A 24790-nucleotide genomic window follows, 5' to 3' on the forward strand; every position below is an offset into this window, starting at 1 on the left:
TTGTTCTATTTCTACTATGTTATTGTTGAGGTGTGAGAAATGAGGGTTGGGAGATTCCGGCCGGCAGTGGCTCCCCCGCCTGTCTGCAGGAGCCCCAATGAACACAGGCGCGAGGCTTGTGGCCAGAACGGGTTATAGCACTGAGAAATACCTCTCAGCAGGCAAACTTCCCTTGGGACTTTACAAAGATGGGTTTACACTCAGTGGGCGTTCCTGACTAGGAATTAGCAGAGATTAGACGGCCTTCCGTTAAATCTGGCTGGTTTGGGCTCTGAGCTGAGGAACCTTTCCTTGGAGGGTGGAGATCATCCCCCCTGGCCTAGATCTCCAGCTCAATAGGAGATTACTACCTGGGAGGGTGGGGCGCCTCCTAGAGGATGGGAGGTTTGAGACTCAGGACCACCCTCCCCCCAAAGATTAAAGGGGACACAGTTTACATCAGGCCTTTCCAGCCCTTCTCCCCCCCAAAGATCAGGGGGACAGTTTACATCATGATGATCACTATTTATATATTAGATATACCAATTTGTTGTTATTAGGCATGTCTAAATGTTAAGTTGTAGTTATGCCCATTATAACTCAGCATATACACATGTTACCTATTGTAGTTTTATACCTATTATAACGAGGCATATCTTAATGCTAGCTGTTATTATTATAGCTATTATTGTTGAAGCGATTTGCCCAAAATCAGGAAAATGTTTGTTAGAATCTCCTGATCTTGGATCTTCTCTAAGATCCCAAGCCTGGGTATCATCACATGATCATTACATCACAGAGTGATGGGAGGCACAGAGGTAGGGGCTAGAGTGGTGATTTCTCTGGTTCAGGACCTCCCTAGTGAAGTTAACCTTGCTTGAGTCCCAAAGAATCCCCCAGAACACTGGCTCCGGCCCAGGAGAGCTGGCTCATCATCGCCTCTTAGGCCCTGCTTCATCTCTGCAGCTGGAGAGGTTACTGAGGAAGAGTCAGGGTTCTCAAACTAGGCCCTCGGCCAGATGCAGCCCTGAGGATGTTTATGCGCCCCGCTGGGTTATGGCAAATGGGCTGAGGGGCGGAGACAGAGCCGGAGCTTTTGTTTTTACTGTAGTCCGGCCCTCCCACAGTCTGAGGGACAGGGAACTGGCCCCTATTTAAAACGTTTGACGACCACTAGTCTAAGACTTCTCACTTGGTTACAAACAAAAGGACTAAATAGGGAAAATTCACCAACATGCTGTGGCCTTTGCTGAACTTTTTTTGAATTTGCTGGATATTGCTTTTTTTCTGTGGCCTATATTTGATTGAAAAAAAAATCACTTTTAAGTCATTCAATCAGCATATATTAAGTGCCTGATCCATATTGTTGATCCTAAAAACACTTGTGTGTGAGGGGCTTTGCACTAAGCGCTTAAAATACAAAGGAAAAAACAATCCTGGCCTTGGACCCTGGGAAATCATGTGACTTGGCCAGACTTACACATGCATTATATATCAGCGAGATTCTCTCTGAATCTCTGGCCAGCTCTCTCTGTTATGTCCTGTTAATAATAATTTAGTGCCTGTTCGTGTTGGTATTTGTCACAAGTGAAGAACAATAAAATTTGTTTACTTTTGATATTTTAGTTTTTATACTGTGGAGAGCCAGTGTAATAAATATAGTGAGAGAAGCACTAGTCTTTAAACTTAGGTTTGAGTTCCTGATAACCTGTTTTATAACTATGGTTTCAGCCACTTAAATCTCCTGTGAACCTATTTCCCTATCTATAAGATAAAAATACTATTTGTTGCAATTATAGTATACTATTGAAACAGTAGATAAAAGGCACTTCAGAGTTTATCTGTCTCAACCAACTCAAACACATAGAAAAAAGATAAAACCAGACTAGTGAAATGATTTTCTTGAGGCCACGCTGGATTCAATACCAAGTCCTCTCCAGGATTCCCAAGTTCTGTTCTTTCCCTACTATAAAAATGCTTCTTACATTCCACATGGAAGAAAAGTATGGTTATCAGAAATCATAATAAATCCTTTACTTATCTAGAGGGTGTACACCTGGCACCTTCATCTGTTGACTCTATTTGAGACTTAGGAAGCTGCCAAAATGTGTATCACAAATTCTAGAAGTAGGTACCTTACACCTATTGTCCTCTTGACCTCACTGACTATTCTTGCCTTAAGAATAATAAACTTGCTTTCCAAGTATTTGTGGAGGCCGACAGCCTTCAATAAACCTGAGTCTCAGTCCTCATTATACTGAAGATCTATTTCATCTGCTCCTCACAAAAGCCCTTTAAAGCAAAATATTGTCCTCACTTTATTGATGTAGAAATGGGCTCAGGAGTGTACTTCAGTATTATTCACCAGGCTAGTAGATGTCCAAGCTGGAACTAAAGCTTTTTTTTTTTTTTTTTTTTTTAAACCTGAGCGCTTTTTCCATTGTACCACACTGACTTATCAGAGAGAGGCTAGATCAGAAGACATACTCTACTTAAGGAGCTAGAGAAAAGCTTCTAGTTTCCTGAAATTTCTTTCTAAAAGTGTCAAGTAAATTTTGGCATTGTTGTTACCTTCTATTTCTCACATTCTCTGATTCTCTCATCTAGATTTTATGATTGGTGCACACAATAGTAAAGTTCCTTCAAAGTTTCTTTAGGAGCAAGGTGCTGGGAATGCCATTACCTCTCTTTCAACCAGACTAGTGTGAGCTATCTCATTCCAGAAATCAAGGACTGATATTTCATCCTGATCCTTTTCATGTAAGTTTGCAAAAAAAAATTATTTTTTTAGAGGAAGAAGAGTGCAGAAGATTTCCTTAGAATTTGAGAATTTTAAGAGTTGGAAGTTTTGTCAAAGACTAACCTGACATCCTCCTATTGTGTAGCAGAAGCATTATCTTTCAGGTTGTCTATCAGTGCAAACATCAAATTTTTATTAAATGTTCACTGTATGTCCAACAAAACAGTCAATCATTAGATATTATAGACTGTGTGCTAGGCCCTTTGTGCTGTGGATAATGTGCTTGTGTTCATGCAGGGCAAAAACAAATGATCTTTTCCCTTAGGTTCCTTTAGTAACTTGATGTGGAGAAACAAGTATATTTAAGTGGCTTATTAGCTGTAATAATTATACAATGTTTTAGTTGTATTCTTTTCTGTTAATACTTGGAATCACTGGTACCAAACATAGCATTCCTGATTCTAATGAAGAAATATCAAATGTGTCAATTTCTCCTTAGGTCATAGCCCTGTTTGTTTCACTATATACGATGAAATCTCAAGAAAGAAAAAACCAGTCACTTAGGGTTCATTTTTTACAATTTTTATTTATAACTTTTGTTTTTGTATCATCTTTCTCAGTATATATCCCTAATCCCTCTTCTCCCAGAGCGATTTCTTAGAACAAAGAATGAAAAAAGATAGGAAGCAATTTAACAAAATTAACTAGGATGTTAACCTAGTCCAACATTGTTCCAAATGCAAAGAAGGGAGGGAGGTACATTCTTAAGCTTTTCAAAATAAAAAGTGATCCTTATAATTACACAGAGTTCAGTATTGATTTTATTGTTTTTGTTGTTTTAATTTATATTATTGTAGTCTTAGTGTACTTGTTTTCCTACTTATGACACTGCATTAGGTCATGTAAGTTTTGCTATGTTTCTCTGTATTCTGTAGTAGTATCCCAGTATGGTTCCTCTTACACTCTTTTTGGAAGGCTTTTTTTTTTTTTTTTTTTTAATTCATTGACATAACTTTTATCACAGTATTTTAAACCTACTTAAAGTTATGGAATGTGGGACGACCATATGATAACTGATCTATATAATGCTTTGAGGTTTACAGAATGCTAATTTCACAACTCTGAAAGAGTAATACAAGTATCCTAATTTATAGGTGAACAAATAGAGGCCTAGAAAAGATAAAGGCATGTACAAGCATCCACAGCTAGTAAGTTTTTAGTACTGGCCTTTCAGTTCTTTTCTTTTTATACTGTATCACCTTCTTATAAGGGATTACTTAGAATGATAATTGCTTTGGTCTAATTAGGTTAGTGATAGAAGTCAAAAGTTCATCTTGAAATGTTGAAGAAAGGCTAAAATTAAAAAATAAAATATTTCCAAGTTTTCAGCTTACCTGGAAAAGGGACTCCCAAAGCCAAGTCCGGATTCTATTATTGGATTTATGGATAAGCCAGAAAAACAGGAAAATCATTCTGAAGAATTGTCATCATACTATCCAAGTAAAACACAAGAATATAAGCAACCATGGAATACAAGTGAAAATGAAGTAAACTGGTATGCTAATTAATAGAAAAATTTTAAATATCTATAATTTATATAAGTCATCATATAAATTATACTACATGTAAATATAATTTATATAACTTCTAATTTTTTCCACAATTGTTTCTATATTTCCAGTGAAGCTTCACTTTATTCTTACAATCACATATTCATATCATCAGATTACATGTGTTTTCATTTGCCAGAATTGGATTAGGCTTTGTAAAAACAATAATAAAAACCTTGCATAAAATATTTGTATAACAAAGGCATTTGGCTTTGCAAATATAAGCCTGAGTATTTTAGATAAATAGAATCATAAGTTCATAAAGAACAATTAATAACTCCCTCCATTCAGGTCCTTTTTAATAATTAATTCCTTTTGGCAGAGAGATGACCCTTGATTCTTAAAAGGCTGATACAGATTTTAGAAGCTCATACCATGCTGAAATCTTTTCAGTTATGGAATGTTATCCATTCTGAAGATGAGCTCCAGATATAGTCAGGCTGGTCCTCAGATGAGGTTTTGTCCCCATGATTTGTCTCTGGACCCACATGAAAACCTTGTATAGTGTGGTAGCTCCTCCTCTGCTGACACATATTTTCTTTCACTTGGAGATAGTAGACTAGGGTGGCATGGAATTCTGTTCTTTGAAATATCAGATCTTTGAAGGTAGATGATTTATTTAGCATGGCTGTTCCTGTAGGTGGAGACCAGAAACTTGTGGTGTAGAAAGGAAGAAAAAGTATTGCTTCAAGACTTACAGAGCACTTTTCTTTTTCCCTGATAAGTTAGGGGAAAATATTTTATTCTTATCTTCCTTTTCCATATAAACAAACAGGTTTAGAGAAGAAAAGGGATTTGCTTCTGGTTACATGCATAAGTAAGTATGAAGACTCTAGTTATCATTCTCCTCCAAGTGTTTGGTAACCAGCTTTATTGTGTCTGCTGGGCACTGTGCCCCAAAGCTTCACTCTGTGGCTAACTGAGGTTGATCCTTGGATGTCATAGAAAAGGCTTATACTTAAGCAAACATTTTCTCTCTGGGAAATATGTTTTGCTGGTTTAACTTTTTAGGATCTAGAGTCACTCCATGCTCCAAAGAAGTACCAGGATAGGGCTTTGTTTTTGTCCATTCAAAGCATGAAAAAAAAAAAAAAATTAACTTTAGCTTTTTTTTTTCTTTTGGTGTGTGTGTGTGTGTGTGTGTGTAGGCTGAAACAAGATACTCTAAATGAACAGACTGAACTGGAGAAAAAACTTCAGGAAATTGAGATTGCAGCTAATTCTGTAGTGTCACTAATACCAATATTTAAAGACTTCCTTGCTGGGTTTAATAGTGAAAGTGTGAGTACTCCAATTGCATTTTCAAAAGTTAAAATTCATGTGAATATTGACCATTTTCTTAAAAAGTAAAGCCAATTTGGTAATTATTTTGCAATACATAAGACCTTTCTCTTTGATTATTTAAGCTAGTTGCTGAAAAGCAAAATGCAGTTTTGCTATATGGGGGGGGGAGTTTGGGCTCATAAATCCTCTGAATTCACAGTAGATCTTAAAATTCCTCATAAACAGAAATGGAATAAAAAACTAAGGACAAGAGGCCTTATGTTTTAGATTAATCTTTGGTGTCTGGCTAGCAATTGACAAGAAGCACTTAACATTTTAAATTCTCTGGGCATTTGAAAAACTATATTTTCCAAAGAGATGACATTTATTCACATTTAGAATGTTATATATCATTGATAGTTAAGTATCCTCAAATTTTCAGTATTCAAATTTGAGTTTAGGTGAAGGTTTGATATTTTAATTCATTATCTTTATTCCTTAAATTTAAAGCATTTCAGCTCTCAATTTGGAATTATCAAAGTTCAGTTTTTCTTTATAATTGCTTTTTGAATGATTTATGCCAGAAAAAAAGGGCTTTTTTGGTAGAACTGCAACAAAGCAGCAGCAGTTGTGGAAGAAACCCTAAATAAATAAACCCAAGTAGTAGTGATAAGGTTCTAGTGATAGAGAATTAAGGTGTGAGAATTCCCTCTGGTCGGTGCACAGGTCCAATGTAAAAAGAATTTAAGAACTGGAAAAGTCTGAATGGCAAAAGGGAAGTTGATTGTTGGCTGAGAAGCCAGTTTTGCTAGAAAGACAGACTCCTCAGTGGCAAGAAGTCCTATCAGAGAAATAACAAAGGTTATCACTGAGAAGAGAATGTTTTCACAGTGGGCAAGAGTCCTGGCAGGCAGCTGTGCCAAGTTTGCTGTTGGCAAAACATAATCCTACTTCAGACTTCTGCACAGATTTGGAGTTCAGAATAAACTTTTCTTGGCAGCTTGTCAATGCCCCCAGGCCTAGATTTCCATTTCAAAAGAAAGTATCTATGTTGGAGTTTCAAGCCACTCAATAGAAATATCTGGTCTAGATCTCCAAATGAATGAGACCACTTAGGTTTGAGCTATAGGGAGTGGTCCTGGGCTAATCTTCAACTCAATAAAGGGTGCAGCTAGTCCCTGCCAAGATTTCCAACAGAATGAAACTATTTCACTGCCCTGAAGGGTGGGTCTCTGTCAGAGGAGAATTTCAGAGTTCACTTTCTTTCCTCCAAAAGTCAAAGGGGACAGTTTCAAGGTTCACCCCTGTCAGTAGTAGTAATATGTTTTAGTAAAAACTATGCTAATGATACATTTTTAAATGCTTTTGTGGCATTATAATTTATTAACTAATAACCTTATCACAGAGAACCATGGTAATTCGACAAATTGACAAATGATATGCAACATTTTGCGGTTTAGACAATCTAGTTAGAAAGACTCATTATAAAGTTGCTGTTGTTTGACCTTCCTTCTTGAGGAGTTCAGTGACTTCAGGGAGGTGATGCTATGCCAATTTATGAGTTGGATTTAAGTGAAAGTGGGCTGTGCAAAGTCACCTTCACTTTTCCCTCCAGAGCCTTCTGGGTCCAAGTGGCAAGAGTAGATCAAATCAATTGGGATGGCTTTGGATGGGAGTAGGAGGAGACTTTGGCTTTTTTAAGCTAAAGTCTTTCAGAGGTTTTAGCTTGAGGCAACATCCATTCAGTGATTTAGACTTGGTAAGCAAAGAAGGACCTTTTTTATCTGGTCAAAAAAGAAATCCATTCTGGAGGGAGGATCCTTAGGGTTTCTGGCCAAATGTGGAGACAATTGCTATTTACATTTACTCTGAGGCAATCTGGATTTAAATTATGATCAATTGGGATTTCTCTCGGATCTATTGTTGGCTAATAAATGAGAGCTAGAATGATTTGGATTTAAGGCCTGATCTTTTAAGAAAAAAATCTAACCCTTAAACCCCAAATATCTTGGAAGGTTTCAGGCAGTCTCCCCAAAATATGTTACTTTGGGAAGAGTACCTGCAAATAAGAATGTGATCCTCTATGTAGAAAGAAAGGAAGAAAGGGAAGGAGGAAGGAAAGGAGGAAGGAAAGAAGGAAGGAAAAGAGTGTGCAAAGCTGTGTGTGGGTTCAGTTGGGTTCCCACAGAAGTTGGTGTTTGTCCTTCATTCTCAAAGAGGACCATGTCATCAGAGATAGCTCTAAACATAGATCTAGACTGAAGAATATGGAACCATATGGAAAATCTTTTTTTGTTTGTTTGATTTGTGTTTAAAGAATAATTTTCATTGTTCTCCTTGCTGGAAAATATCAATTTCAAGTCAGACACTAGAGGTTTTCAAGTGAGAGACTAGAGATTTAAAAAATTCTGCTTCACAGAACAGGTAAAAATGATTATTGATATGGCAATGAATACTTTCAATTAGAGTATTAGACTTTTAAACATCACAATATAAAAATAAAATGTGCTCCTATAGAATTATATTTAATAGAAATGTTGTCACAGTCAATCTCAGAACCAGCAGTCAGTGGTCAATGGCTACACTTTGAAATTCATTTTTATTTTATTTTGGAATGATGATCACTTCTTAAAAAATTGTGATTGTCACAACATTAGAAAACCTCAGGGATGAACATCAAAATTCATTGTCCTTTGCCGATGAGGTTTCTTTAAAATTTTACATATTAGCTAAATTTCTATAAAACACATTATAATTGTAAATTGTAGAGGATGAAGGATGGTGTGAGTGGACTTGTGATTTCACTTGTGTAAGGAATTCCTATAAGAGAAAACTCTCTCTAGCAATGGTACCTTTTCTACAACCTAGAATTTCCTGTGGCCCAACTAGGGTAGATCCCTTGCCCAGAATCCCTACTCATATAGCAGAAGCAAGATTTACACCTATGTCTTCCAGGGATACATGCATGTGCATAATTTTATTATACATTTGTGTACACACATAATGCATATTATTCTCATGTTGATGCATGTGTGAATATATATTCTATATATTTTATGTAAATACATACAGATTATTATATTTATATTTACCAGCCACACATGTCTCAAACACATCAGATATATTATTATGTCAGTTATATGTTACTACAAATATATATCAAATTATCAAATATGCAACATTTAAAAAATAACAGGATAATTTGGAAACAGGAAGAAGCTATATTTAGATAATTTAATCAAAAATAGATTTATTGATGAGAAAACATTTAAAATCAACCAAATAGCCCTAAGAGAGCGTATGATAATTTGTTAAATTAGTTGCCAAGTTTCTACTACTGTTTGTGTACATTTATATTGTTCTTTACTTATAATTGTCTTGAATTTGTAGATGAGCAGTTCAGTTGACATATTGAAGGCCAAGTTAGCTGATAATGAAAATGAAAATAATGTAAGTTCTTTTATCTTTGTCTCTCTATTATTTTGCTGCCTTGTGCATTATTTGATTTATATATTTAATTTATATATCACTGTATTTATAATATTTCTGATTTTTTTTTTTTTTACTTTAGGTTCTTAAAAAGAAAGTTCTGGAAAAAGAGAACTATATTCAGGAACTTTTTTCTTTTGTTCAGAAAGAAAAAGTAAGTGTGTTTTGGTATAAAAGTTCATTAATTACAGATTTTTCTGGAAACATTATTATTATAATTATTTTGCAAGGCATTTGGGGAACAGGATCACATAGCAAATAATTATAAGTGTCTGAGTTAAGATTTGAGCTCAACCTCTTTTGAGTCCAGGGCCAGTGCTCTCTATCCACTGTGTCACCTCTCCCCCCCAACCTCCCCTGGAAGTTCATTAAAAAAAAAAATAGTCTCAGAAAGAACGGCTTATATATTTTGAACTCTTGTTTTTTGGAAATTTTAAGAGCTTGCTTGTGCTATCTATTGCCATTGCCCCTAAACATTTTTTTGGGGGGGGGATGCTTTAGGTTTAATGCAAAACCAAAATTTTATGATTTTCATATAAAATTTATAAATTATGAACTATACAATAATTTTTTTTCCACAAAGTTGAAAATTTAATTGAACACTTAAATAATTTTGTGATCTGCCAATTGCATGTTAGCATAGCCCAGGATTATATTCTAGGGAAGGAAAGTTTTGTACAGATAAATTAAGGATTTGAAGTATGACATGAGGAAGCAAAAAAAAAAAAAAAAAATTCCTATCACATATAGGGCTCATTTAAAAACTAGAAATAAAAGATTATATATAGTTTGACATGACATTTTTATTTCATTTAGAGAAAATTATAACTAAATAAGAGATCACAGGATAAACATGAAAATAACTTTTTGTACTTATCAAAGATTAATGTGACTCATGTTTTTTCCATTCTTTTTCTTAGAAAAATACCTTAAAAACAAGTCAGCTTTCACATTCAGTGAAATCTATTCAATCTCGTCTGCAGCTCCAGATTCAGAAAAAAGAAGCTGAAAATGACCAGTTGAAATCTTATATGAAGGTTAATATATATTTATTTTTCTACTGTTGCCTAAATGGTCAATTAAATGACAAACTGTTGAAATTAGAAAATCATTCCTACATTTTGGCAGTTTTTTTTTTTTTTTTTTTTTTTTTTTTTTTGTTTTGTTTTGTTTTTTAAGTAAAATTTAAGGAAATTTAAGGAAATTAAGTATTGAGTGTTTTTAGCAAAACCTTTAAAATTTCTAAGCTGGGGATAGTCTTGCCTATAGTTTTTGTTTTTTGTTTTTTGTTTTTTGTTTTTTGTTTTTTTTTCTCTTTAGCATTCATTAAATCTCCATTATGTTTCAGGGCAAAGTTACATATTGATGATATAAAAGTAGCTCTAGCTTCACCCTCTTGTGAAGGAACTTTAGAGGAAGGGAAATCTATTTCATTTTCCTTTCTTTCATATTTAAGTGTTAAATAGAAACTTAAGCAAAGCTCTTTGAGAAATTTTCCAGAAGGAGATTTTGCATTAAGGCAGCAGAATAACTGATTTTCAGGCAATTGGATTTTATAGGAAGAGTGGGATTTCAGCAAAACAAAAGAAAACAATGAGAAATAATTAACTTTCAGACACAGTGATGAAAGGCTAAAGAAACAGAAGAAAACTGGATTCACATTTGGCTAAAACTTAAAAAAGAGGATGTGAAACAATGTAGTATGAAGTCATAATAATATTTGACATTTATAAAGTACTTTATAAATGCATCAAGGAATTGATCTGGGTTCCTTGAATTATTGAACCCCCTCATCCTAGTTCACTTGCTGAAAGTATAAGTTGTTAGACTCAGATGAGAGACAATTAATTGTGAGGACGTGACCCTTTCAGATCTTGATTGGCCTAGTTATAAACATGGAAACTAAGAATGGGCTTGTTCCTGGTCTTTGCTTTACATACTTTGCATGGACAAGTAGGAGTGGCCAAGACTATATAAAAGCTGAATGGTCGGCCCTGCTAATCATCAGGCCTTAGTCAGCTAAGAAGAGAAGTAGCTGTGGCCCTAAGAATTGAGCTGTTGGAACTTGATTTTTCACTTTTTCACTTGTATTTCCTAGAGGACACAGTGAGAAGAGAACATATGTGTCTCTCACACTTGCCTAGTTGGGTTATCCGAGTGGCACTTGAAACTAGAAGCCCAGGAGATGACAGGCCCCAGAACTAACCTCTTGTTGATCCCATAGTTTGGGCTTTGGTTAGTTAGCATCTACCCATCTGTTCTTTTTTTGCTTTAATTGTATTGATAACTTCAGTTTTTGGGTTTTTTTTTTTTTTTTTTTGTTTAAGTATATATTAATACCCTATATTAGATTTTCAGTTGAGCTAAAAAAAAAAATCAATTAATAAACATTTATATTTACTACTAGACACTAAATGCTAAGGATGCAAAAGAGGCAAAAGATAGTGTCTTCCCTCAAGGAGCTTATTCTCAAAATGGGGAAGACAACATGAAAACAATACATACAGAATAAGCTAAGTTTGGGATTTCAAGAGAGGGGAGGTATTAGAATTAAGAGGGCTTGAGAAAAATTTCATGTAAAAGATAGGATTTTATTTGAGATTTAGAGGAAACCAGGAAAGTCAATAAAGTTGAGGGAGGAAGAAGGCATTCTAGGCTTTAGGTGTAGAAAACTATGCTCTTAGATCAAAACCATGAAGCTAGCCCAGATGCTGATGAAAGAGGTTTTCAGAAGAACAATTCAGAAGAAGGAGATAAGTTTTTATATAGCATTATCATGTGCCAGGCCTTATATGAAATGCTTTTGCAAATATCTCATCTGATCCTCACAAAAACTTAGTGAGTTAGATAATATTATCTCCATTCTACAAATAAGGAAACTGAAGTTAGCAAGGGACTTGTCCCAAGTCACAAATGTCTTACTGATTTCTTGCTTAGCTCTAACCACAGTGCTACCTTCTGCCTATGAGGAATGTAACCACCATGGATAGTATGAGAGGATATCACTAAAACTGAATAACAGATCATCAGGTTTGACAAATCTTGAGGTTCTTTTTTTTTTTTTTTCTTTTTCTTTTTTTAACTTTTTAAAAATTGTGGAATATTACATTTTTCCTTTCAAAAGAAAACAGGAAAAAAAAGGGGGAAAAGCTTTGTAACAAGTAAGCATAGTCAAGCAAAACAAATCTTGAGGTTCTTTTTCATACCTTTGACAAATGACTTTGAAAGACAAGTCCTCCCGTCTTATCAGCTAGTTAATATCTAGTCCCTCCTTTTACTGATTCAGATTGATGTCTTTGGACTGGGAACATAGGTCTGACTTTTTAGTGTCTGCTCATTCCCTCCTTAGATAAATTAACTCAATATGAAAAACTCTTTTATTTGGCTCCAGTCTTTTCTTCCAACTTTGCTTTATATTACTATCTTTCCTATCCTTTCTGTTCTTGCCAGATTGGCAAACTGAGATACTTTAATGATCATGTGCAGGCCTCTTCTACTTTTATGCTTTCTACTCATTCTGTGTCTTGTATTTGGAATGACTCTAATAATTATCTTTTTCTTTTTTCCATCAATTTTTAGTTTATTGTTTCATTCTTCATGGAGTTTTCCCTCAAGGGCTAGGTATGAGGAGGTAGTTCAGAAGAAGGAGTAATGAGTTGGTGAAACTATTTTTCATGTACTTATATCCAATTTGCCTTCATATGTCCAATTCTGTCTGGTACATAATAGTTGCTTTTTGATTAATTAGCAAACCACTTTATTAAGATTTGGAATGAAACGTTTTTCTTAAAACATCTTTAGCTTATTTAGAGAAAGCATATTGATTTTGGGTATAGAAATAATAAGAGACAGAAAAAGTCCAGGACATTAGGTACAAATCAGACAGTGTTAAATGAATCTTAGACAGAGAAGGAGGATAAATGGAGGAGAATAAAAAATTAAATTTCTACTAAAAGAAATTAAATATATAATAAATATAAATTAAATATATAATCTTACTTTTTACTACTGCTGTTTTTCATGGAGTAGCAGTGACATCCTGTGGTTCATTAAAGGAATAACAGCCACATTTCTCATGGATTTTCTAAACAGCTGCAGTGTAAAAATATATTGGATATGTTAAAAATAAAGGATGCTTCTTTTTTATTTTTCCTGATTTCAGTCATATAGATAGTTTGAAAATCTTGTTTATGAAACCCTTTCCCCCAAATTTTTGTTGCAGGTAATATGCAAAGCTCCCAATAATCTATATCAAAGGGTTTACTTTAGCTAAATCCAATCCTCATTTAAATAGAATTTAGGAACTGCCTTATTAACATTGTAGTTTAGCAGGAAGTGTACTTGTTTTTGTAAAACTTTTCTGGAGAGTTATTCTAAAATGATTTGAGAAATGAGAGATTAAAATCTAGTATTTTCATGATTATTACATAAATTCTCCTGTGCTAGTTTAAGGCAAGAAAAAAAAAAAAGAGAAGCTCAAAATTTGTCAAACTTGATGATCTGTTACTCAATTTTATTGGTATCTTCTCCTGATATCTTCAACCTGGTAACATTCCTTAGAGGCAGTGTTTAGGACAGATGGTAGATAAGGAGTCAGGAAACCTGAGTTCAAATCCAGCCTTGGACATTTATAACTCGGGGCAAGTCCCTTAAGTTATTAGCCTCAGTTTCCTTATCTGTTTTTGTGAGGATCAGATGAGATATTTGCAAAAGCATTTCACACAAGATCTGGCACATGGTTATGCTATATAAATGCTTATCTCCTCCTTTTCCTTATCTCCCTTTTCTCCTGGGTAAATTGCTCTTCTGAACAGATAGGTTCATGGTTTTTGATGTAAGACCATAGTTTTCTAACCTCAAACCTAGAATGCATGCCTTTGTCCTTCCTCAACTTCCTCTGTTGACTTTCTTTGTTTCCTCTAAGTCTCAAATAAAATCCTATCTTTTATAGGAAATCTTTCTCAAGCCCTCTTAATTATAGTGCCTTCCCTTTCTTAAAAACCCAAATTTAACTTGTTCTATATATATTGTTTTCATGTTTTCTTCATTATTAGAGTAACCTCCTTGTGAGAAGACACTATCTTTTGTCTCTTTTGTATCCCTAGCACTTAGTGTCTGGCAGTAAATATAAATGTTTACTAATTGATTTTTTAGCTCAGCTGAAAATTTAATATAGGGTATTAGTAACTTGATATAATACAATGTATTATAATATAATATCAATATATTATAATTAATTATGACATTATAGTTATATTATATGAAATTATATATACTTATTATATAATAATATATTATATAATTATGTATAATATAATATAATATTAATATAATGATTTGATATTACTATATTATATAAACATAAATAACTACAAACTGAAGTTATCAATAATATCATCTAATTAAGTAATCATCTATTTAAATCTAATAATCATCTAATTAAAATAAAAAAGAACAGATAGGTAGGTAGGTAGATAAAAGTAAATGATAGTATGTTTCACTCTAATCCCTTAACTAGATGAAAACATGACCTAGATGACGAGTCAGTCAATCAATCATAAATTTTAGACTAAGTAAGAAAAGTCCTTAATCAACTTAGATATCTTTGAAAGCACTGACTTGAGCTGGAGTGAAGGTTGCACAGCAAGGGAGTTAGTTTTAATTGACTGAAGGCCTTAGCCATAGCTTATATGCTTTAATAAAAAGGAAGCTGGTTTGGAATAGGAGCTTGGAACATTGGCTGCTTAGCCCTGAAGCCTTCCAGCTTTTAAGTGCTTGTGGAGGGAGGGTAGAAGAGGAAAAGGAAGAGAAGGAAAAGGGGAGAGGAGGAGAAGGAGAACAGGAGGGGAGGAGGAGGAAGCACAGAAAGGAGGAGGAAGTGAGAGTCTGTCACAGTCTGCTCTTTGCAGGAAGATTGTCTTCTCAACTTTGGGGTGCAGCTGTTCTCAGCAGATGCAGCAGGAACCACTCTACTGCTCCCTTTCTTCCCCAACAGTGCTTATAGAGTCTTAGGCATAAACTTAGACGAGAGAAGTGTCTAGTCTTAAAGGAACAGCTAGAAGCTGGAATACTTGATTCAGAACTAGTTTGCTGGTTTCATATGAGGTCCTTTAACTTGATATGACCAAGTTTCTCAATCTCTTTTGCACCTCTGGAAATGTTGAATTTACTGATTCAGGCAGTTGAAATGCCCCTGATTTAGTGATTCAGTGAGGATCCTTTGACCATAGTTAGTTTACACCAAGCTTTGGTTTAATTGCAATATGTTCTTACCTGAAAAAAGTATTAGGGCAAAGTAAAGTCCAGTCACTTGATTGATCAGACAGCTTAGCCTCTATCCTTATACTGTGTTATTTCTGTTTGTTGTGACCCAGTCTTTTCCATTTGTTCACCTCTCTGTATTTAACCGGTATCAAATAGTTTTGACTTTAATGATTATTGCTTCATATAGTTTGAGATCTGGTATTAATAGACTCCATCCTTCCCATTTTGTTTTTCCATTAGTTCTCTTGAGAATCAAGACATTTTGTTCCTACAAATTTTGTAATTTTTTTTGTTATTGTTTTGTAGCTTCTAAAGTAATCTGTTGACAGTTTGATTGGTATAGCAATGAGTAAATAAATTATATAGTCCATGTATATTTTTTTTTTTAATTTTTTTTTCCTGAGGCAGTTGGGGTTCATGCATCTAGGATGTATTAAGTGTCTGAGGCCAGATTTTAACTTAGGTCCTCTTGACTTCAGGACTATCTAATGTGCCAACTAGCTGCCCCAGTACTCATATATTTTAAAATTATATTGGTCTAGACTATGAGTACTTACTATTTCTTCAGTTTTTTTGATATGCCTTTATTTCTGTATAAACTATTTGAGGTTCTATTCGGTATGTGCCTATATTTATTTTGGTAGGTGGACTCCTAAGTATTCTATGCATTTTGCAGTTATTTTAAATATGATTTCTTTTTATCTGTATTCATGCTGGGTTTTGTTGGTATGTAGTAAGTTAGTGATTTGCATGGATTTATTTTATATCCTGTAACTTTGTAAAAGTAAAAGAAATAAAAATAAAAGAATTATAATTTATTATTTCAGTTCGTTTTTACTTGACTCTCTAGAGTTTTCTATATTTTAACTGCAAAAAATAGTTCATTTTGTTTCCATTTTGCTGTGTTTATTCTTTTGGCATTTTTTAGCTAATATTTTTAGTACTGTTTTAAATAATAGTGATGATAATGGACAACCTTTGCTTTTCACGTTAATTTTTTTAGAAACACCTCTAGTTTATTATATATAATATTGCTTCTTAGTTTTAAATAGTTACTATTTATCATGTTAAGGAAAGCTGAAACATAGAAAATCCTAGAGAGTCAAGTAAAAATGAACTGCAATTATAATTTCAGCAATAAACCTACACAAATCACTAGCTTTCTACATATTAACAACAAAACCCAGTGTGAATACAAATAAAGAGAATTTACATTTAAAATAACTGTAAGTTATATAAAATATTTAGTTCTGTTTACAAGCACTTTATCTCTGTGCTTTTTAGCTTTGATATCAAATAAGCATTGTTTCTCATCAAAAACCTATTCTGCATCTCTTGGTAATAGCTTATGATTTTTATTGGTTTTGATATTAATAACTGTAGATCTATTTTCTTAATAACAAAACTAATTTCACATTCTTGGTATTTTTCACTTAATTTTCATAGGCTTATAGGATTTAAAACAGGAAAGGAACTTAGAAGTCATCTTAGTCTGACCCTGCTTTTTGTAGATGAAGAAACTCAAACTCATTAACATTAAATTTCCCAGTCTTGGGAACCAGTCTTCTCTCTCAGCTGAGAAGACTACAATGAGCACTATTAAATACTGGCTCCCATGTAAGTCCCAAACCTAGAACTGATGACTGTTTTAGTTGGAATTATGGTGTGACTCTTCTGAGTCACAACCTTGTCAAAAGATGAGCTATTCATACACCTGTTCTCTGCCTCCTCCGATTGTTTGGGACCAGCAGCTTGCAAGTTCATAGCTGACAGCTCTTGCCATATCTCAGTTCTAAGAGCCTATTGTGAAATTCCCTGGAGAGGGGAAGCCATGATTCTGAAAAACCAGTATCAGAATCTTGTTCTAAAGTGGCAGGAATGAAGGCATCTCTGGGACAATATTGTTGTTGGTAAAGAAGCTATCTGTGGGCTAGTGCTAGTTTACACAGGGATGAAAAATATTTGGGTTATGGGAGTAAGATGTGGTGAAAGTCATGTGGAAAGAGCAGCAGTATGTGGTGAAAGCATAGGTTCTGTTGCCATTATCTCCTTTAGCATACTAGTGACAGAAGTGATAGAATCTGAAGTTAGTGATCCCATTTTTGTTTCTGGTAATAGATTGTCATCATTTATGTTTCATTGTTCTCCTCTTCAAGTTTCAACAGATACTCTGAGAATGATGTGGTTTAGCTGGTTCTCTGCAGCTTCAGAGTTTCCTCTGTTGCTAGCATTTATTTTTTGCATTTAAAAATTTATTTTAAATGCTTTAATTATCTGGCCTTCCAAGCCTCATTTCCCAGTTGAACAGTAAAAATAAAATAAAAATGTAACCTTCATGATAAATATTCACAGTTCAGCAAAACAGATTATCATATTATCCATTTCCTAAAATCTATGTCTCATTCTGCATTTTAAGCACTAATACTATTTTTTCCTGAAGATTTTGCAGCTTATTGTTACTTTGATAATTAGCAATAATTGTATTATGAAGTCATTGCCATTCATTAACTATATGCTTCTTTTATATTGTAAGCTAATTTGTAAAAACAAAATATTATTTCTTCATTTAATCATATAATGAAACTGTTTTAAATTAAAATCTGGACAGACTTTTACCCATACATTGATATTTTGTGTATTAGTTATTTATCAACCTTTTTACAGACCTTAAACGCTGAGATAGACGAATGGAAGCTACAATTGAAAACATATGAACAGCAAATTATTGCCCTGAAGCAAACAAATGAACAAAAGAAAATAGCCCTGAAAAAAGCAGCTAAAGTTTGCAAAGAAAGGGCTGACTTTTTTACAGCAAATATTGAAAATCTGACTTCTCAACTTAGAGATCGGGTGAGTGACAATGATTTTGTAAAAACTTGTTTACTTCTTTAAGACTGTGTTGAAATTGCTTCAGTGATGACCCTTCATTTTTGATGAGCTGGTTGGAATTGGCTCCTTCAGGCCTGTAACAGTTTGCATTTATGGAAACATAAGCCATATTTGACTTTTATTTCGCCATTTCTTAACAATATAAAAACCATAGTAATTTGCTATTTTTTTTCCAATTTTATGTCCTTGTCTTTTTTTTTTTAAACTTGCATAAAAATAAAAGCTAATTATCAATTGAGCTTTTTAGATGTATTTTACATACAGTTCTGTCAGTCTCTAGTCAGCATAGTATTATTTAGACATCAGAAACACCACAAAAGAAAGGTTTCTCTGAAGAAAAAAAAAAAAAAGACTTGGTAATTTTTTTGTTTATTATTATTCTTGTTTTACCACCTTTTTAATATTTCTAATTTTTACTTAGTATTACTGAAGTTTTACAATGTGCTCAATCTTTGTTTTCTGGAATTAGAATCATAATCACATTCCATGAAAATTTAATGTAGTGGAAAAAGCCAGCAGACCTCAATTAGAATTTGATTCTGCTGTTTTCCAAAATTATGTGGTCTTGGGGAAGAATTTTCACTTTTGGAGGTTTCAGTTTCCTCCTCTGTAAAACAAAATGATCTGATGATATAATTTCTAAAGGTCCCTTAGATTCATCTCTGTTTCTGGTAAGAATATAAGAATCGTGAGATAATGCATAATCATCTTAACTCAGGAGTTCTCAAACTACGGTCTCCTCGGGCCAGATGCGGCCTACTGAGGACTTTTATGCGGCCTGCTGGGTTATGGCAAATGGGCTGAGGGGTGGAGACAGAGTGTGAGGTTTTTGTTTTTACTATAGTCTGGCCCTCCAACAGTCTGAGAGACAGTGAACTGGCCTCGTATTTAAAATGTTTGAGAACCACTGTAACTAGTGTCATTCTTTATATTGTGACTTTGATTATCAGACTGTTCCCTGAGGTAGATAAAAAGATCCCTGGCAGTCTTCAGCATTAGTTGCCTTTTAATTTATAATTCCTATTCTTTTTACAAAAAAGCAGAAGGGAAATCTAGTGGCCCAGGTTACTCACTGGCCTCTAAGGAATGCAGTGTTAGAATTGCATTGGTGACATGGGAGGTAGATCAGAGATATACCCACCAGTGACTCCACCAGCTTTCTTCCCCTGGTGGCAGCATTAGTTGTTTTAACAGGGAAAAGGGACACAGGATTACACTAGGACAAAGGTGAGACCTAAAGGTTAAGATGGAAGTCTGCCTTATCTTTCCTGGAGTTCTTTCTAATTAAGAAAGAAATTTAGTCAATTATCCATACTTATTATAAAAAGTAACATTTGTATTTAGTTCTTTAAGGTTTGCAGAACATTGTAATACATTGTCTTAATTGATCTTTACAACAACCTAAGAAAGTAAATTCTGTTATCCTCCATATTTTATAGTTGAGGAGCCTGAAGCTGGGAAAAAACCAGAGTCACTTGGCTGTTAAATCTCTGAGGCAGGATTCTAACACTTTTAAAAACTCACTTATCTGTGTAATATAAATAAATACTGTGACTTTTTAAGTGATAGGTCCATACTTGTAGGAAAATCTCAAAGTAAATGATTGTGCTGTGTAGTGTTTCCATTAAGGTTGATTTTAAAATTTGTTTCCAAAGAGAATATATACTAAAATGGATATTTTTGCACTCTACAGTTTGATATTTCATAAAATAAATTTATTTCCTTAAATTATATTTTGTTTGTGTTTAGTGACCTGAACAACACACAAACCTAATAAGTTATATAATGAGTACTTTGTGCATTTTTTAGGAAGCCAAGTTGTCTGAAACACTTTCAGCTTCCCTTGCCTGGAAAAGTCATTATGAGAAAGCTGAAGAAGAAAAGACAGATTTGGAGGTCCAGGTTGAGACTCTGAAAAAGTGAGAAAAATATACTACTTAACAAGACATATTTTCAGTGCTTTTTAAAATTCATTTTAAAGGATTTGTAACTGATTTTGTAAGATTTCATGGGAAAAAGGATTTTTTTTAACCTTGCCCAATATAATATATTTACCTAAGAAAATTCATCAAATGATTCATAGTGAATTAACAATTGCATTTGTTTTTATATTTGCACTTCAAACATTGTTTACACTTGGATATTCTAATTGGAAATAAATGTGTTTATGTTATTACCTTGTCCCATAGAACTGGAATAACCTTTTTCCCTTTATGTAATAGTATCAGCATATCATCATTTATAATTAATAAAATGAATTCTTTTCATATAAAACAAATAACATCTGAAATATTTTATGCAATTAAATAAAACTAAAAAATTATTCAACTCATATTTTTGTAATTCTGGAGCATAATTAAAATTAATGAACTAATGGAATTCAAAACTAAACATTAGAATTTCCATTCAGATTTTTTCTCTTATGTTCTCATTTTGTCATATACTAAAATTAGGACTATTTTATTTTTATAGACTTTAGTGATCAGTTGTGATATCATTTTGCATATTTAAATTTATCAAATAGGATTTGGGGAAAAACTCTAAAATGATTTTATATATCAAAATTAGTGCATAAAAATATGGAGATGCTGGAACATTGGGGGATTAGATCTAACAATCTCCACACCTCCTTCCTCTCTCTCCACCGCCAGGAAAATGCCTCAATTTCTTCCTCCTACTCCACCCACACATGTCCACACCCACCAATCCAGCCAGCACCCAATAGTTGGGGAGGGTTATCCTTCAAACATGTTAATTATCCAATTGGCAATTAGTCTCACATGCTCCATTATCCAAGTGCATTTGCTCAGTTCTAGCCCTTTACATGGAGACCCTTTTAGATACTTTTTATTAAATAGAAAAGGGAAAGATTAATATTCTCTATACCTTAAATAGGTTAAGCTATACTTTGGAGTATTTTTGACAAATTTATGGCATGGGCAAGAGAAAAGGAAAATTGGGAAAGAAGATAGAAATTAGGAAAAAAATAAAAGAAAGAAAAGTAGGTACTCATGGTTGCATATAATCACATACTGCCAGAATTTCTTTTAGATTTCACTCCTTGGACCCCTTTTGTCATCATCCCTTGTGTCTCCTATTTAGTCCTTTTTGTTCTGGATTTCTTGGTATAGGGTATGGAGATCTACACAGTGAGATAGAGTAGTAAATGGAGAACTAGTCTGAGCCAGGGAGACTTTCAAGCCCTCTCTCAGTCATTCAAGCTCTGTGATCCTTTGCAGATCACTTAATGTCCCAGGTCGTCAGTCCCAACTCTCAAAAGCTATAAGTATTAGGCCTAATGCCAGCCTGTTTTTGTGGAGAATGTTTTCATATAGATTTCCATGCAATAATAAAACCAGAAGTCTAATTTTTAAAAAAATAGTAATTTCAATATTGAAGATTGCTATTTCATTATCTTTTTATATTTTCATATAGAAATGACATAATATATTGATTTTAATTAGCTAATTAGAGCTATTCTTATTATCTATATACCTCTAATAATTTGTATAAAATTTATCCTTTTATAAAGGAAGATCACAAATCTTTTGGAAGAACAACAAAAGAAAGAAGATCCTAAAGATATTCTTAGAAAACTTCACTCCAGTGATTCAGAAAAGGAAAGCATTCTTCTTGAGAATGAAAAATTAAAGGTACAATAACACACTCAGCTAGAGCTAAATTACATATAGATAAATACTCTCACCCCACTTTTCCTTTGTGTGAGTGCCTTTTAACAAAAGAACTGATAAACAAAACACTTCTTGATTAAGAAACATGAATGTAATTTTATACACATTGTATAAATACAAAATAAGTTGTTGTATAATGGAAATATAAACATTAATTTGTAGTCAGATGAGAACCAAATTTGAGGCCTGGTTCTCCCACTGGTTCTGTGACTTTGAACTGGGGTTCCTCATGCTAGTAGAGAACCAAAATGACATTACTGTGTTGCAATCTGATGTGCTGGTATACTGATGTGAATTCAGAAGGTCTCTACCCCAGTCGGGATGTAGTTTAACTTCCCCTGCTCCCATATATCTTCATTTACAAAATGGGGATAATAAGCTTTATTATGTTTCATGCCTTAGAGTGAAGATCAGATAAAATAATGCATTTAAAGTTCTTTTCAAATAACAAAGCACGATATAAAGTTAGTTCTTGGAGCATTTTTATCCTCAAAGATAAGTACTTCTCAAGAGCAGTTTATCATAGGTACCATTCCACAGCCGATTACATCTACATGTTCTTCCATTGCCCACTGAGGAAATTGCACTTCAGAATCTTACAAGAGTGTGTTCCATGATTTTTAATAATAATATCATTGAGGAAAAAATAAACAGTGCTAAAAAAATCCACTCTCTTCCCCTTTTACATATTTTGAAGTTAACTTTTTATTTTTAGAGTAGTTTTTTTTTCCCCAAGAAATCTCAATTTTTAATTTGTTCTTGGAGAAAATAGTAACACCTAACTTTATTGTGAAGTTCAAACAAGATATATCAAAAGCACTATATTAAATGTCAGCTAGTATTATTAAATTTTTACATTTTAATTTTTTATGGTTCACGCTCATTTTCCCATAAATTTCTCCTTAATGGGATACTGTTCACTATTTATATTTAATTGGGCATTATAATTTTATGTCACATGTAAGCTTAAAGTGTTTCTCTGTTTGGAGATAAGCAATCATAGACATTTTTATAGTTATATTTGCTGTTGAAGCCAGTAGAAAATATACTACTCCCTTTTACTTATATTTCTCTATAACATTAATAATTTCTACCTTGACTTTCTATTTCAAATTCCCCTGCCCAACAAGTAAACAAATAGTTCCCATGATCAGTGAAGTCTCAGATTCATTAAAAAAAAACTTCATTATTAAGTTTTCCTTTAAATTTATATCATCCCACTTCTTAGTCTTTTATGATGTATGTGTATGTGTGTGGGTACATATGTATGTATATATTCCTTGATAGATCACACTTGCTAATCTGGAGGAAAAAGTTACTTCAGTTGAAAATGAATGCTTGGAATTAAGAGAAGTGGAGGAAAAGCAGAAAGCGCTTGTTGAAGTATATAAATCTCAGGTAACTATTGCATATATTTTAATGTTTATGAAAGTTGTCAGTCTGATATGTCAGTATACACTAAGTAGCCAGATCTATCATTAAGAAATGAAAAAGATTGAAAAAACTTGCATTATTACCTATTATTTTATTTAAATATTTATTTTCCTATTCCTTAACACCCAGGATTATTATCCAAATTAGTCTTTAAGTATGACTTAAAGCCAAAGTAAGCAGAAGATGGTAAAGATTTAGATTTAGGAGTCATCAGCATAGAAATGAGAGTTTAAAATGTGATGTGGTTTTTCTTGAGGGAAATAATAGTGGGTAAAAAGCCACATATTAGAGGAATATGCTAATTTGAGTAAGCATATGATTAGAGAGGTTAAAGGAAGACTGTGATTGAAAGATGATTTATCACTTAACTAAAATTAGGACTTCTTATGATGATGATCCTGATTATAATATAATTATCAGCATTATGATGATTGAGAAAAGAAGGGACAAGCGAGCGGCATAACTAATACAGTGTATCTTTAGGTACAGAAGTTACAAAAGGCAGTTGAAGACGTGAAAAGCAGATCTGAAAAACTAGTTTGTGAAAAAAAGCTAATAACGCAAACCAAAAACTCAACATTGGAGGAGGTAAGCTTACTCCTCTTAAATGTAAAAATAAAACTGCATTTGTGAGCAACACAAGGAACAGTGTGGTATATAAAATCACATTTTTAATGATTAGCCTTTTTTTAAACCTTTACTTAAAAGTGCTCTATTACCCAAATTTGTAGGAGGAGACTTTGCCTCAATGTATGTTATCCTATACAGGCTTAATTATTTGTTCCATCATTTTTTTTCCTTTGGTGTTAATCTTCAGTAGCATAATGTACCATAAATATATCTGTCATTTGATGACTGGCCTTGCTTCCTTTGGAAGCAAGATTAGCCATAGGCTGATCCCTTCTCCCAGAGCAAGTCATGATTTCTGCCTGTTTAAGAAAGGAGGAATTAACATGGACATGGATGCAGAGTGGCCACCCTCCAGCTCCTTTCAGTCCTTCCTTCTAAGGGAGCTTTCCCATGATGTTGTATTTATTTCAGATCCTTCACTGACTTAACTGAGAACCTGGGCCCCGCCCCACAGATGTAAGCTCTTTCTGAAGCCCAGCCCCAGGCTTGGCACATTGTCATTGAAGGCCTCTCTCCCTTGAGGAAGTTAGGCCAAGAGAAGGTCCTTTCCTGAGGTGGGAAGCAAGAGGATTGGAGAAGTGGCTTCAGGAGAAAGAGGGAATGAAAGGACTGGAGAGGGCTCTATTGAGTACTTTCTCTCTCATGGAAGATCCCATTGTCCATTCTTGATGGTTGGGGTTCTGCATGCTAGTAGAGAACAAAATGATATTACTGTGTTGGAATCTGATGAGCTGTGATGTGAACTCAGGTCTCTACCCCAAATAGTTCATAGGAACATTTGGAGTGGATTCTCTAAATCT

At 33.8% G+C, this 24790-nt stretch overlaps 1 protein-coding gene across 12 annotated transcripts in view; it reads left to right on the forward strand.

The window, feature by feature from the left end:
• ODF2L (outer dense fiber of sperm tails 2 like) overlaps positions 1-24790 on the forward strand; it is a 36793-nt gene that overhangs the window by 843 nt on the left and 11160 nt on the right. For 4 of the 12 annotated variants that reach the window (XM_074266329.1, XM_074266330.1, XM_074266331.1 and 1 more), the window contains exons 2-12: positions 2587-2739; positions 4102-4274; positions 5478-5610; positions 8983-9042; positions 9164-9235; positions 10002-10118; positions 18010-18195; positions 20044-20153; positions 21767-21887; positions 23214-23324; positions 23844-23948. In XM_074266329.1, the coding sequence (XP_074122430.1) occupies positions 4162-4274; positions 5478-5610; positions 8983-9042; positions 9164-9235; positions 10002-10118; positions 18010-18195; positions 20044-20153; positions 21767-21887; positions 23214-23324; positions 23844-23948 (1128 nt within the window). In that variant the 5' untranslated portion in view covers positions 2587-2739; positions 4102-4161. Of the gene's footprint in view, positions 1-2586; positions 2740-3695; positions 3928-4026; positions 4275-5477; positions 5611-8982; positions 9043-9163; positions 9236-10001; positions 10119-18009; positions 18196-20043; positions 20154-21766; positions 21888-23213; positions 23325-23843; positions 23949-24790 lie in introns of those variants that run through there. The other 8 variants (XM_074266339.1, XM_074266336.1, XM_074266334.1 and 5 more) reach the window with 6 other exon arrangements.

Source organism: Sminthopsis crassicaudata, chromosome 4, assembly GCF_048593235.1.
Source record: "Sminthopsis crassicaudata isolate SCR6 chromosome 4, ASM4859323v1, whole genome shotgun sequence".
In the NCBI taxonomy this organism is placed as follows: Eukaryota; Metazoa; Chordata; class Mammalia; order Dasyuromorphia; family Dasyuridae; genus Sminthopsis; species Sminthopsis crassicaudata.